Below are 15,901 nucleotides of genomic sequence, written 5' to 3'. Positions count from 1 at the left end.
TATTATTTTTTTTTATTAAATTATATCATTCTCTTTACAATATAGACTAATTAATGAACAACCAGGTGTGTTATGATGCTCTAAACGCTCCCCCCCCCCCAGATGTTTATTTACTGTCAGTCATAACCATAGTGTGACCCACCTTGACCATAGTGTGACCCTGTTATAACGTGTGTTGTGTTTACAGTGGGTCACGCTCACTCAGTACACGGAGGAGGCGGAGGAGGTGGTGGTCACGTGTCGTCAGGAGGCGTCAGCATGTCCGTATCTCGGGTACCGTCGCCCCTGCCACCGGAGAATAATATGCCAGTCGCCGAGAACTGGTGCTATACTCAGGTAGGTTTGTGTCCAGGTGTAGTGGAGGTGGTGTGTGGGTCACTACTCTCTCTCTCTCTCTCTCTCTCTTTAACTCTCATTTTTCTCTTTCACTACTTCCTGTTATTACCTCCTCCCTCCCTCCCTCCCCCCTGCATAATCCCTTCCTCCCTCCTCCTTTTTCTTTCCTCTTTCTCCCTCCCTCCTAGGATCCTTCACCACCTGACCCACACTACCTTCTTCCCTCCCTCTCTTTCTCCTTTTCTCTCCCTATCCTCTCCCTCTCTCTCTATCACTCCTCTCCCTCTCTCTATCACTCCTCTCTCTCTCTATCACTCCTCCCTCTCTCTATCACTCCTCTCCCTCTCTCTCTATGACTCCTCTCCCTCTCTCTCTCTATGACTCCTCTCCCTCTCTCTCTCTATCACTCCTTCCTTCCTTCCTCAGCACCATCTGAGGGTGTCTGTGAGTGTGTAGATTCGGGAGACTGAGAAGGCCCGTTGCCATGGGGACAGGTGGTGTTCGACCATCTGAGTTAGCCATCTGGCCCGGAATCACCACCTGTCACCACCACCTACCACCACCACCACTACTATCACCACCACCCTCTCCAACACCACCACCTCCATCATCCACCACCACTACTATCACCACCACCACTACTATCACCACCACCCTCTCCAACACCACCACCACTACTATCACCACCACCCTCTCCAACACCACCACCTCCATCATCCACCACCACTACTATCACCACCACCCTCTCCAACACCACCACCTCCATCATCCACCACCACTACTATCACCACCACCCTCTCCAACACCACCTTCTCCACCACCACCAGGGAAGGAGATACAATGCACCTTAATATTATAGAAATTAACCATAAAACAATGTAAACAAAAGTCTATAAAATGTAACAATGTAAGAAAAAAGCGTAAAAAATGTGTTAGTTGGGATAATTTACATAATTTACAACCTGACCAACGGACGAGTGTTTAGAGGTTAATAGCACCTTTTTTTACATAGTGATTGAAGGGTAAGTAAACAGTGGAGAGTTAATCTCATTTACATATTTTACTATTAACAAACGAGGGATTAATCGGTTCTTTTTAACATTGTGATTCAAGGTTAGAATTAACATGTGGAGTAGGTGTCATTTACATATTGTTTTACACAGGTATTAAATGTAAATGAAATAGATTATCATAAGGGGTTAATTTTATTTACATATAATACCTGTAAATGTCACACAGGTAAGACATAAAATTATTAACACATAATGTTAAAAGGGAATGTTAAGGAAATTTTATGAACTATGAGATAAGATTTGAGAAGCACTGAATCAATGTTAACTACAGTTGATTATATATTAATTTTCATGGATTAGTTTAGCTGGAAGAAAAGATTAATTATGGTCATTGGTAATATATTTTCAGTGATAATTAATGGAAGTTCAGTAATAACTATTGTAAGTTCAATAATTAATTTTCATTTTTAATTATTTTTTAGTCATAATTTTCAGTTTAATTAATTTTAAATTTTAATTAATATTAAGTTGTAATTAATTTTAAGTTACAATTAATTGTTCCTTTATAATTAATTTTAAGTTATAATTAATTTTAAGTTATATTTAATTACAAACTGATTAATTACATTTTCCTGATGTTCCTGTACAGGTGAAAGTGATTAAGTTCAGTTATATGTGGACCATTAATAACTTTAGCTTCTGTCGAGAGGAGATGGGTGAAGTACTCAAGTCCTCGACCTTCTCTGCGGGTGCCAACGACAAGCTAAAATGGTGAGTTATAATTCTCTCTCTCTCTCACCAAGCTGTTATTGTTTACATTCTTCTTGTCACCCTCCTTACCCATTGACCACATTGCTGAGAGAATTGGGAGGGAGTTTGTTTTTGCACCGCTGACGAGGTGATTGTTGAAATGGGCCCCAGTCCTAATAGACCCCTAGTCGACATATCAGACCCCAAACTTTATTAATCATTCGCTCGGTTTACACAGTACGTCTCCACACTCGGTATATATGAGTATGCACATCTCTTTGTTTAGTAATATACAGTACAGTATGTCTCCGCGCTTGGTATAACTGTCTCCGCGCTCATTATATGCATTATGTCTCCACGGTAGTCTATGCTTCAGGAGAGTGAGAGAGAGAGAGAGAACACATGTGAAATTTTTTTGAGGACACCAAAACACCTGGTAATGAGTTTAATGAGTCGTTAGGAATGATTAATACTGAAGGCCATACGAGAGAACAAACACCTGTTGTATCTATCTCCCCACCCACCCATCTACCTCATGTGGCACTGAGGCACAGGTAGTCATCATGGCACCAGGGTCAGGAGAAAGGTTGGCACTTGTCTCTCCTCTTGAGGTATTTTTAGTGACGTGTAGAGGTGTAATGCCGAGTTAGATGTTGTTGTTACTTTTGTATTCAATATTGTTTTTGTCTTACTGCTGTTATTATTATTTTTATTTACTACTATTACTATTTCTACTATAACTATTTATTTTTTTATTTTTTTTTATAACGTGGCCTCCACCCTCCCCTAATAGCCACACCTTCGCCGCCGTTTATTACCTTAATATAAAATATCCTAATACATGAGTAGCTATCCTATCCGTGTTGAATTAGTTAAGCCGCAGATCTATGCGGCATTCAGTGACTGTAGCCTCATAGTCAATATCTGCAGCTGTTGTCGTCATTGGGGCAGAAGCTCTCGTTCCCCTGAGGCAGAGCAAAGCCGACCGAAGGAGAGAGAAGTACAGTCGACATCTCATCCAGGCTGTAACATAACTTCTGGGCTGCTGCTTCTGTTCGGAGATCACCTCCGCGAGTCTGGCGTAGAAACATCTTGCACTTGGTCCCATCCTACCAGAGGTTGTGAACACTAGAGGAGTGAAGCTGCCTTGATCAACGTTTTGAATTTTCTCCCCATATGCCCTTATCTTGTCGTTCTCGTTCCTCCTGTGTGCAGCATCGAGAGCTAGGTTACGGTGACATGCGGCCATGGGATAAAAAATTCTGATGTCGAAGAAGGCTCGCTGTCCCCGCGTCCAGAATCCTCGAGCACTGACGTCAATACGGGCTTCGTTAGATGTGTTTGAAGTCCTATGTTGGAAGATCTCACTACTCACTACTTCTATCCCGGTACTACTATTGTTTCTATTACTACAACAACAAGAACAACAACAACAATTATGGTTATTATTGTAGTAAGGTCTCACGGTGTCACAATCTGGTCAATGAATGGAGGATGCCAGTGATGACATCATGGCACCTTGCTCTACGAGGCCACAAATCAAAGTGACCTGCCATCACCACCGTCACTACCACCACCACTATCACCGACACATTCTCTCATTCATTAATTTCTCTCTATTTACACATTCTGGGTGTGATTTAAAGACTGTTAATTGAAGTTTGTTATACATATGGTAGTTATGATAGGTAGTTATATGTGGGATGTTTACCTCGGGAGTCCTGTGGTGGAAGGGAGTTGGTTGTGTGCCAGTGTGTGGGAGGGAAGGAAGGAGAGGGCAGGAGGGAGAGTAGAGGGGAGAGAAAGGGGGGTGATGTGACGTGGATGTAAGGGGAGAGAGTGGGGGAGGAGGTAAGTGGAATTCAGAGTGAGGGGGAAGATGGACGGGTGGAAGGGACTTTGGAGTGAGGGAGGGAGGGTAGGGGGTGGTGTGAGAGGGGAGGTGGGGAGGGTAGAGCTTCAGAAGTGCAGCGAGGGGAAACGGAGGGGTAGAAGAATGGGGTCGAGGGGATTAGGTGAGGGTAGGTTGAAGGGGAGGGAGGGTAGGAAGTAAGAGTGGGGGAGGAGGAGAAGGAATGGTGGAGGGAATAAAAGGAGAGGAGGGAGGGAAGAAAGGAATGGAGAGGAGAGAGGGAGAAAGATAATGTTGGGGTGGGTGAGGAAGGGAGGGAGGAAGAGAAAATGTGCGAGGGGGAGAGAAGAAGGAAGGAAGGAAGGAAGGAAGGAAGGGAGGGAGGGAGGGAGGGAAAGAAAGAAAGAAAGAGGAAAGGGGAGGAGGGACTTACCAAGGTAACTAGAAACTGTTTTTGTTCAAGTATACTGTGAGGAATTAGGTTGAGGAAGGGCGGAGTTATTTAGGTGTGTGTGTGTGCGTGCGCGCGTGTGTGCGCGCATAACATATAGTTAATGCACAAGAAGGAACTACATCATAACAAACACCAATAATAATACGTAGTTAATTATTATTATTATTATTATTATTATTGTTGTTGTATTAAGGTAAACAATGTGATAGTGTAAACAAACCAAGTGTAAACAGTGTCACAGCTCCGTAAGACAGGTCACACGTATGCTTGGTGTTGGTGACAGACGCTCGCTAGTAGGTCACGGCTTATGGTAATCACTGGCATTATGTGGATGGCTGGCTGGCGTCTTGCTGTATTGTACTGTACTGTTATTTCATTCACAAGGACCACACTTCCACTGTCACACGTAAAATGGTTTTGGACATTTACCTCACCGTGAGTTATATAATGGATGGGTGATACTATCTCGTTTTGTGCAAAGGGAAAGGGGGTGGGGAGTGGGTTGATGGGAAGGAGGGAGGGAGTTGATGAGGGGGAGACAAGGGGGAGGGGGGTCGGAAGGAGAGGGAGCATGTGTTTGTTTGAATACCTGCACTGCCTATGTCTTTTATTTTCACTCATCACTCCACCTTTAATCTTTCATTTCCACTCACCACTCCACCTATAAGCCTTTATTTCCACTCACCACTCCACCTATAAGCCTTCATTTCCACTCACCACTCCACCTATAAGTCTTCATTTCCACTCATCACTCCACCTATAAGCCTTCATTTCCACTCACCACTCCACCTATAAGTCTTCATTTCGACTCACCACTCCACCTATAAGCCTTCATTTCCACTCACCACTCCACCTATAAGCCTTCATTTCTCCTTTGGTGTGAGGGGGCAGGTTAGTGGCTGTGTGATTGTGTGTCAAGTGCAGGTGATGAGTGAGCAAGATAATGTACATGTAGCCCCACTCACACTGACTACACACACACACATCTCTGATATATCTCTCAATAAATCTGTATTAATGGTTTATGTAGTAAATGTTTTAGAATCTACAAATGAGGAATATTTTAGGTGAGGAATGTGTATAACTGTAGATAAAGTAAGTGATTCACGCAAAGTAAACCTAACATCCACCTCACAACTGGTGTTAACGTGGATGACACTACACACCTGAACATTTCTCAGATAATCGCTAATAAACCTGTACTACTAATTAATGTCTGTGTTAAAAATAGAACGAGGATTGTGCTAGGTGAGCAGTGTGTTGAGGGGAGGGAGGGACTGTTGGAACCTAGCCAGCACACTGCAGTAGGTTGGTAGACGTATCTTGAACACCATTCACAGTCTTTTACCAGCATGTCTTGTCCCGTATATTAGATGATACAGTGTAACTCTTATTGTGAATATTTACTGGTGAACGATTATCTATTATTAGTTATTTGTATATGACGATTTATATCTGTTTTTACAATTACTGTATTGTATTCGCATTGCATTGTCATTTGTTTGTGGAATTCAGAATATATAGTGTACTGTACCTAGATGTGATATTATTATAAATTGTAAATGTACTTTCCCTCCCTCACTTACAGCTTCATTCAATTCAAGACAAAACTTACAGGATACATAATCTTGATACAGTAGATACAGTACATTAAATAACCGACATTACTCTGTATTTTGTATTTGAAGCGTTACCTAATGACTCGTTCGCTATTTCCAGGTGTTTACGTGTCAACCCCAAGGGCCTCGATGAAGAGAGCAAGGACTACCTCTCCCTGTATCTACTGCTGGTCTCTTCCAACAAGTCAGAAGTTCGGGCTAAGTTTAAGTTCTCCATCCTCAATGCCAAGAGAGAGGAAACGAAAGCCATGGGTAAGTGGATTGAATATTTTTTCTCGTTTAATCTTCATTCCTGGTATGGGCCTCAGGTGAATGGCGTTGTTTTAGGGGAGGATGGGTTATAATGTTGGCTGGGTAGAGGAAGATGCTTTCTTCTGCTATTCATTCATCCATTTACAATTTAATGGCAGGGTCTCTACTCGAAATTTCAATGGGGGTAAAATTTTGAAGAGTCTCCAGTCAAAATTGTTCAGCTAAGTTGAGGCGTGAGTGTTACAAATATTTTTCCGTTATAATTCAAAGGTCAAAATATTTTAGAGAAAAAATAAGAAGTAAAATAGGTAAATTTGTAAGATACTGAGGAATAAGTTAGTAATGGTGATAGGTATTTTCTCTTATTCTTCATACTAAAGTACTAAGTCATGTAGCAAGGTTGTGTTATGTTATGGCAGTTACTGTAGTACAGGTAGTTAGTTAACCCTGCATATATGTGTGTGTGTGTGTGTGTCAGTTGATTAAAGGGGCCATAATATATAACATAATGATTGTTATCATAATGAGAAAAATGCTAATTCAATTCACCTTTGATAATAAATTTTAACCCCCTTAGACAACCCCACAGTGAAGGGGTTAAAGCTCAGATTGAAATGGTCACTTATTAACTTTTCTAACATAGATCTTCCTGTCCATAGAGAGCCAACGAGCATATAGGTTTGTCCAAGGAAAAGACTGGGGCTTCAAGAAGTTCATCAGAAGAGATTTCCTCCTGGACGAAGCCAATGGGTTGTTACCGGACGATAAACTGACCTTGTACTGTGAGGTACGTTGACTCGTGTTTATGTGTACAGTACAGCATGACGGCTGCCTCCCCCTCCATAAGCTTGTCTTCTTTGTCAAGGTTTTCCGTAACAGTGTGTTGATTAGCCCTCTCCCCTCCTCCTGTAGGACATATACTCTCAAGCTTATTTTACCGTAAGATTAACCAACATAATGTAAATCTCTCTCTCTCTGAAAATGTTTAGAAATTGGCAATATCAGAATAAAATGGAAACTTTTCTTGAGACCTTTGATGAGAACATGAAACTTGAATGGTGAAAAAACATATATGGATGTAGTGCATGTGTCTGTAGCTCCAGGAAAACCTTGATTGATCATAATTAACATTCCCAGATATGACAAGATATTAATTGAAAATATCGCCACCGTAGAGCACCAACTTATCTAATTTTTTTCACGTTATCCCAATTACGAACGGTTTGAAATTTGGTTAGTTGTCGAATTTTATCCATTTAGTCGGGTGGAGTGATAATCCAATAGTTGTCTGGTGTCTTTGGAGTTACTTGAGTTTAGTTTAGAAAAAATCCAGTCTGGTTTTCTGGTGGTGAAGATGCCATCAAGTCCTTGGATTAAAAAGAATTATTGGAACACCTGAAGATTAGTCTCTTCAGTTTATTTCTGTTAATGATTAGATACCCTTACATTAAATAGGAAGGGGGTTAGGTTAGGTTAGCATGAGGGTGTTTAATCATGAGGTGAAATAAGCAAGTGGTGGGTTGGTACTAGTAGGTGGAGAGATAGAAGTGATAGACAGTTATGGAAAGTGACATGAGCAGAATAACAATGTAAATCTGTGACCTTTATAATCAAACTTGACCTTTATACTGTTTATTTGTGTTAGAAAGTCACACCAGCCGGTTATGAATACATTACCCCTCGTGGTCCTTCCTGTAGAACTAGAGAAACAAAACAGAAATATGTGGTTAAATGAGATTATTTTATTGTTGCTTTTAACATTCTGTCAATAGAATGTTTTTATGATCAGGGAAGTGATTGTAGCATAGAGAAGACATTCAACTTCATTGTCATTGTCAACATTTTGTGGGGATTTTTGGTAAACTGCCTAAAAGCGGGGTTTGGTAAGAGTGTCTAAATAAGAGACAGATAAAAGATGACTTATGTGTTTTTGATGAGGGACAACTAGGAACCCATAGAAGTTGGTTTGGGACACACCGGGATGTAGTGAGGGAGGGTATGTGATAGACAGGTCGCCCACAAAGCTTCTATGTAGTGTTACCAGACTCCACTGTCTAAAACACCATTGGCTTAACGCAGACTATAACCAAGTTGCTCACTGTTGGTGGTCTACTGTAGCGATAAACTATACGGTATGTGCAGAACATGTAGTAAATCAGGTGGCACAGTTTTTCACAAATACCCTTCTAATTTTTAAGTGAATCATCGAAGTAAGAATCAGCCAAAGAATAGTAAAAGCATAACTAGAATACAGAATGTCTCAAAAAAAAAAAAAGCTACACGACCTTACAGATTTTTGTGACGATTAAGTGATTGTTTATATAGTATTATAACAGCAAGATTGTCCTTACTTGTTGATGTGGGAGGCAACCCCAGAATGTTGTCAAATTCCTCACACACCCGTCAACAAGTTAGGAAAATGTTGTTGGTATAATAAAAGCATTCATAAGATCGGTACAAAAATATGTTAAGGCATTGTGTATTAAATTTTCTTGAGATGTTGTGTATTTGATTAGAGTAAATGAAACAAGTCATGGTAATGGCTCCCTCTGTGCATCCTCCCTGAAGATCCAATGTGCGCAGGTCTCGGTGGTTGCAGACAGCGTTAACATCTCCGGGCAGAGCAACGCCATCCACTTCAAGGTCCCAGACTGCCGCCTCTCCGACGATCTTGGTAGCCTCTTCGAGTCTCAGCGGTTTTCAGACGTGACGCTTTCAGTATCTGGCAGGGAGTTTCAGGCACACAAAGCTATTCTTGCAGGTGAGTTACTGTCAATTGTGTAATAATGATTGTAAATATGGTCCAGTAATGGTGAATGGTTATGAATATGATGCACAGTACATCTTATTGTTAGTGACTTAAGATAGTTTAATTATTACTTGAAAACATTTGGGAATTGATAACTTAGCATTTACCATTTTGAGTAACTTTAATACGAAGATTGGGCAGAACAAACAGAAGTATTGAGAATTTATAGAATAATAAAAATTAGATACTTTGACTGTAAAATTCGGGAAGAGGAGATAATTTTAGGGATATGAATGAGTAAAATTAAGGGAAGGAGGGCCAGCGGTAGGTAGAGATTTGGATGGATGGATCAAATTAAAAGCTGTGGTTACCCAAGCGATACAATAACATGGTGGGATTCGTAAAGACAATCCACAAATATCTACAATGGAAGGCAAGTAGACGCCAGCACTCGGACTGTAGGATCGCACCTTGATTGATTAATACATACTGTAACAACGATAATAAGTACGCTGCATGTTATTTTAAGTTAGTTTTTAAGGCATAACAGCCCAGTCACTGTAAGAGTCTCTAGTTTGATCTCCTGACTGACTATAGGTTCAGCAAGTTTTAGTTCAGGGCGGCATGTTAAGACATAGTACAAGACTTATCTTATCTGTGGTGATGAGTGAACTAAAGAGGAAGTGGAAGGTGACTCAGCTTGATAACTCTGACCTAAAGATCTCAATTTAGTTTGGATGTTCTGTTGTGGGTACAGTGTTATTACAGAAGGTAACCCGGGTCAGTACAGGGTTAGTACAGGAGGCAACCCGGGTCAGTACAGGACAGTGTTATTACAGAAGGCAACCCAGGTCAGTACGGTGTTATTACAGGAGGCAACACCGTGATGTAATTCTTGCTTTTGTGGTGAAAATAGATTTGTCAGTTCAAAACATTTTCCTCTTTTAGCTTTCCACATACAGTACAGTACACTATTTACCTGTTCTACCGATAATATAGTTGAGGTTATTAAGTTTTAAAATGAGTCAGGTAATTTATGGACACCTAAACTGTTCTAAGCTTAAAGGTACATAGACTGACCAATGCCAAGTCATGTTGAAGATTTCATTTGATTTATATTCATATATTATGAACTTATGTCATGTAAAACTGTTGTAAAACTTTATTAAAAAATTATCATTTGTATTTACAGCACGGTCTCCAGTTTTTGCTGCAATGTTCGCACACGAGATGGAGGAACGGAAACACAATCGCGTGGAGATACAAGATGTCGACCACGAAGTCTTACGGGAGATGTTACGGTTCATATACACGGGAAAAGCGACTAATTTAGAAAAAATGGCGGACGATCTTTTAGCTGCAGCAGATAAAGTGAGTTGAGGGGTTTTGATTTTTTCCTCTTAATTTATCTAAATCAGAATTACCTCGTCCCAATTTAACCTAACGACTCTTCTTATCCTAACTTGGAGAAACAAAACACACGCCACATGCTGTAGAGCCGTGGTCATACAGAGACTGCCATAAAGGCCTTTGAACACTGTAACGAGGCAATGAGAAAAATCGTTAGGGGTTGGACGAGATAGTTTCAGTCCAGTACACAACCAATGCCTCATGAGCAATAATTTTTTTCATTAGCACTGCACAGTACTCTTAGTAACCCTTTAAGCGTATAATGTACAGTACTACACTTTTTCCCTATAAAGCTGTAAGGAATTCTACAGGGTGGCTGAGATTATGTCCTATTTGAAACTTGCTACGGTAATTTAAGGGGTAATGGTAGATATATTAATGGATAAAGTAGGGTAGAGGGATAATGGTAGAGGTATTTTTGGTTAAAAGTATGGGTATGGGGATAATAATAAGAGATGTTAATGGGTAAAATTGAGTCTTAGGAGGCCAGGGTAAGCTAGACACTGGGATGGATGCTAGACAATTCACTTTGTAGTTTTTCAATACTAATTTCAAAATTTTCTCACAAATTTCAGGTTTCTTTGCAGATTTTTGCTGTTAAAGCAATTATCTTTGTAGCTTTCATGAGTTTTAACATTTCTTAAAACTTTTTTAGCTGTTTTATATTAGTTTTAGCACTTTAGTACAAATTTGCATTTTTCATGTTAATATTAGGTTTTATTAGTTGTATTATCATTTACAAACTTATAACACGCATGAGGGGGGAGGTGGGTAAGTGGAAACAGCATTTGCCTCCTGGTTTATGGGTCACTGGTCTAATCCTGGGGTGCACTCTGTCCACCCAACTGTGAATGGGTATTACTCAAAGTTGGGGAAGTGAAGATTGAGTGCACAGTTTAATAACCTGCTTCCTTGCCCTACTGAAGATTTAATTTTACAGTTTGTTGGATTTACTCCTTTGGGACTCACTTTCAACATTCGCAAACAGATGCAGTGTGTATTTTTGTGTTTTATTTCCCTTTTAATGTTGTAAGCATCCCTAATGTTTATTTATTTATTATTTTTTTGTGCACTTCTCAGTATGCATTGGAGCGACTGAAAGTAATGTGCGAAGAAGCCTTGTGTACAAACCTCAGCACGGAGAATGCAGCAGACGTTCTCATACTCGCCGACCTCCATTCTGCAGATCAACTCAAAGCGCAAGCCATCGAGTTTATCAATACGTGAGTTCTGATTTTTGAGTCAGTGATCAAGTCTGGGGTGTAGGGCATGGTGATGGGTTGGTCTGATGTCTTTCATGCTATCTGGTTCTCCTCTAGATAGATAGATAGTTGGGTGGATAAATAGATATACTATACTGTATACTTAAGTCACATAAATAAAATAGATAGGTAGACACATAGATAGATGGACAGACAGATAGATAGATAGATGGATGGATGAATACATAGATAGATAAATGGATAAATAAATAACTATACACTAAAATAGATTAGATTAATAGACATTCAGTAAGATAGATATTTATATATTCAGTAAAATTGCCAGACAAGTATACACATAGACAGTGTAAATACAGTTGGGTCTCACATTACGCGGTTAATGTAACCCGGAGGGTACCGCGGAAAGTGAGGAACGCGTAAAGTGAACAACATAACATATGGGATTAATTGAAATGGAGTCCAGGCCGATCCCCAAACTCCACTTTTTGACGACACACAACTATGTTGTAGTAAAAATATTATCTTAACTTTATGATGGCATGCACACACAATTAATAATTAAGAGAAATATCAATAATATTAGGTTTTTTAACACTTACATTAGTAGAAAAGATGGCTGGGCAGAGGGCAGATTATTGGCCCTCACTGGTATCAATTGTATCACTATCCACCACAGAGGCTTGCAGGGCCTCTTTGTTAAACCCCTCAAAGTCCATATAAGTCCATATCCTCACTATAATTATCACTATCACTGACTTGGGCCGGTTGTGGTGGGTGGCGGGTAAAGAACTCGGTAATGTTTTGATGACTGGGCGACCTTGTGCGCACCATTTTCGCGCCTCTTACACAACATGGCGGGAGGTTTGGATCCAAAAATGGCGCGGCTTGCCAGCCGCTCTCCGCGTAATGGGGTTCACGACCGCGGAATGTGAGCATGTTAGGTTCTGGCAAGGCACCGCGTTAACGGTGAAACGCGGAATGCCGGACCGCGTAATGTGAGGATTGACTGTATAAAAATAATTAAAAAACATTGCAAACATTAAGGAGTTTAGTGATAGGCCAAGAGAGTTGTGAGAGATTTATATCTACTGGGCAGTGATGTCGTCAGCTTGAAGTTGTGAGGTGATGTCCCTGTTGGTCCCTGGCACTGTCTCTTGAGGTGTTTCATGGCATTAAGAAGTAACTATTTTTACCTTCGAATGATACTGTACATTGTCAGCTCAGTTCCCTTGCCAGTATGAGGGGATTGGTACACAGTCGTCTCGGTGTTTGACGATGGAATATTTACTTATGCTCTTAATTGTTTAAACAGGAGGTCATTAATGGTCTGTATATGTCCTCTATGCTTCAGATATCCTCTCACTAAAGTTTGTTTGAAGTATTCAGCAAAGATTATCTAATGGAGATCTGTGAAGCTATTTAAGACTTCTTTGTGTCAGCTACTTCATCTTAAGAATATCACAATGTTTGGTTTTATTTATTTATTTATTAATAATTTTCCACATTTCTCGTGTCAAAATTTTTAGCAGGATTAAAAGAAATATGTACAGTATAAACATTAACATTATGCATTGGGTATGCTATAACGAACGGATCCTACTACGAATAGTCCTATAACGAACGGTTTTACCTATAAAATTGAGAATGCTATAACGAACGAAACTCCTACAACGAACATTATTTAAAAAAAAAATTTTTTTTTTTTTACTAATTTTTTTTTTATTACAAGTATTAATGATACTCTTTATTTCAGGGGTTTAGATGCATATTTATGCTTTTTTTTTTTAATTTTTATAATTTTATATTATATTTTTCAGTGTTAAGTGGTTGTATTTGGGGGCCCTGGAATGGATTAATCCTATAACGAACGAATGCTATAACGAACAAGGTTCTAGAGCCAATTAGATTCGTTATAGCATACCCCACTGTGTTTTGTTAATTTCTCTGTTCATAACTATTGATGACAGATTGTTTTCAAGTGATAGTCATTTGTTTAAAAGGATTTTTTTTAGGAATGTGTTGTATAATAATGCCTCTAATATGTTGTGCTTCATTCTACAGACATGCCACAGATGTTATGGAAACTCAAGGATGGAAATCTATGATACAGTCACATCCACATCTTATTGCTGAAGCTTTTAGGGCATTGGCCACCCAGCAAATACCACCCATAGGGCCTCCACGCAAGAGGATAAAAGCCAGTCCTTGAGTCTGGCCGGTCAACCTCCCAGACTCCCAAGAGCAGGCTTGGCCATCACCCCCGGAACCCCTGGCCTCCTCACCCGGCCACACTCGCACACTTGGTCTGAAATTTTTTTACTGTAGATCAGCATTTGGAAGCAGTTTACTGCTGTAGCGAGTGAGCAGTGTGTAGGGTCGTGTGTTCCAGGCCACGAGAAGACAGTGTGTGACGGTAGGGCCTGGCAGGGGGGACCAGGCCTCTCACCCCACCAGTCAACAGAGTACAATCAGGGGACGACGAGTCCCTGCCCACTCAGGTCGGTAGGGCTGCAGTCCCTTCCTCTACTGCGCCCAGCTCCTTCTGCCCCGCGAAAAGTCCACCAAATGATCTCAATGGGGCCTGACCTGCACACACGACCCCTTTAAAGCCACAGACGGTCTCCAGTGTGCAGGTACCAGACTCGGCAGTGCATGTGTGTCTTTGTGTAGATATATCTGTGATGTAGCAAGTGACGGCCCAGAACATTGGACTCGCGCTCAAGAGTCCCGGACCTTCCACTCATTACTTTGCTAATTATTGTTGTTGTTGTTATGTGTGGCACTCTCTCGTCTTTCAAGCTAGCAAGCCAGGCTAATATTTGGAAAAAATAATACAGGCCCTTCAGGGAGGAAGAAAAAACAAAAACTTAAAAAAAAATTCAATAAAAACAGGAGCCTCGTGTTTTAGTGACACCAAAGTAGCACCTGTGAGGGTGTAGTGATGTGTGCATTACTCCTTCTGGGTCACTGTGCTGTTGGCTAGTTGAAGCATCCTACTCCGCTCTTATGGATGATTTTAATTCCTTAATATTTTTTATCGTATTTAACAGGAGGAACAATATGGATAACTTGAAAGCATCTTTTTCTATGAAAAATCATCTGCAATGTACAACTTTAAATTAGAATGAGCTTTCGTAGGTAGATGCAGTAGACAAAATGTACTCTTGATTCTGAGAAATTGTTAAGAGAAAGACAAGTACATAGTGTACAGTTACTGTAAAGGATACTGTCTGATTCCACCGATTTCAGCTCAGGCTGATTTATATTTACAATATATTGAAATACATCATTAAGCTTCACAGGGTATTCTCAGTCATTAACATGGAGCCTGTTCAAGAAGGTTATGACATACACCGTTCCAGGAAGTTCAGACGACTTATTAGAAAGTGAAATTCTCTATGAGTGTTTATACATTGTGATTGAAAAGGGAATCTAAAGTGGAAAAGTACCAGTGAAAATTTAAAGATCATTTGTAGGAAGATTTTGTAATTTCATGTTTTGTTGTGAGTCATGAGGATGTGTGAGCTCCTATGTTAATAATCTGTGAAGAGCAGGCAGTGAACAATATGTGCCATGCTGTACCTTATGAGAACAACCCACCCAGACCAGCTACAGCCTAAAACAATGTCTGTCACTTCACATATTTTCTGTTTTTCGAAAGTACCTGCGTAATTCAATGCATAAACTAATACTTGGAACTTTAAACGCGAAAGTCAACTTTGATTAAGTAAGCCACTATACAGTATATATATTTACTGTATACCAATCTTAGTCACTCCGAGTTAAGAATCCCGTTTGATTCGTCTGCCACCCTGTCATGTTACCCACCCACCCACATCATCATCATACATCAACACATTCATATCTTTAAACTTTAGTCAGGTGTACCTCTTACCACCAGGAGTCCAGAGCCTAGATTCAGAGTCTTGTACACTGAATTGTCGTCCTAACCAGAGATGAAAGAATGTACCTAACTAGCCAACTTGATTAACCCAATTGGAGGAAAAAAAAAACTACCAAAATGACTTAAAAATTACCTTCAAGACTGTACCTTGATGAAATACATTCGCTCAGCATCAGTTAAGGGATAATATCAGTGTACAGTCTTCATCAGTCTGGGCCCAGTGTTATGGTAACATAACACTGCTTCTCCTGGTTTGCTCATTCTGAGGTTTTCCTCTCCAAGACTAGTTGCTTTATGCTGAAGTTTTGTGGTCAACGTCATTGGTGTTGTCAACATAGC

General features: G+C 40.2%; 1 protein-coding gene across 1 annotated transcript in view; it reads left to right on the top strand.

Moving 5' to 3' along the window:
* LOC121862121 (protein roadkill-like) overlaps positions 1–15,681 on the top strand; it is a 49,656-nt gene extending 33,975 nt beyond the window's left edge. Inside the window, exons 3-10 of the mRNA XM_042360115.1 lie at positions 188–336; positions 1,999–2,120; positions 6,125–6,276; positions 6,936–7,063; positions 8,860–9,037; positions 10,218–10,396; positions 11,516–11,658; positions 13,720–15,681. Coding sequence (XP_042216049.1) covers positions 259–336; positions 1,999–2,120; positions 6,125–6,276; positions 6,936–7,063; positions 8,860–9,037; positions 10,218–10,396; positions 11,516–11,658; positions 13,720–13,867 — 1,128 coding nt within the window. The 5' untranslated portion in view covers positions 188–258 and the 3' untranslated portion in view covers positions 13,868–15,681. The remainder of the gene's footprint in view (positions 1–187; positions 337–1,998; positions 2,121–6,124; positions 6,277–6,935; positions 7,064–8,859; positions 9,038–10,217; positions 10,397–11,515; positions 11,659–13,719) is intronic.
* Positions 15,682–15,901: the final 220 nt, after the last annotated feature.

Source organism: Homarus americanus, unplaced genomic scaffold, assembly GCF_018991925.1.
Source record: "Homarus americanus isolate GMGI-L3 unplaced genomic scaffold, GMGI_Hamer_2.0 scaffold25013, whole genome shotgun sequence".
Taxonomy (NCBI): Eukaryota; Metazoa; Arthropoda; class Malacostraca; order Decapoda; family Nephropidae; genus Homarus; species Homarus americanus.
Note: the sequence above shows the minus strand (reverse complement) of the source record. Positions and strands in the feature narration are given on the sequence as shown.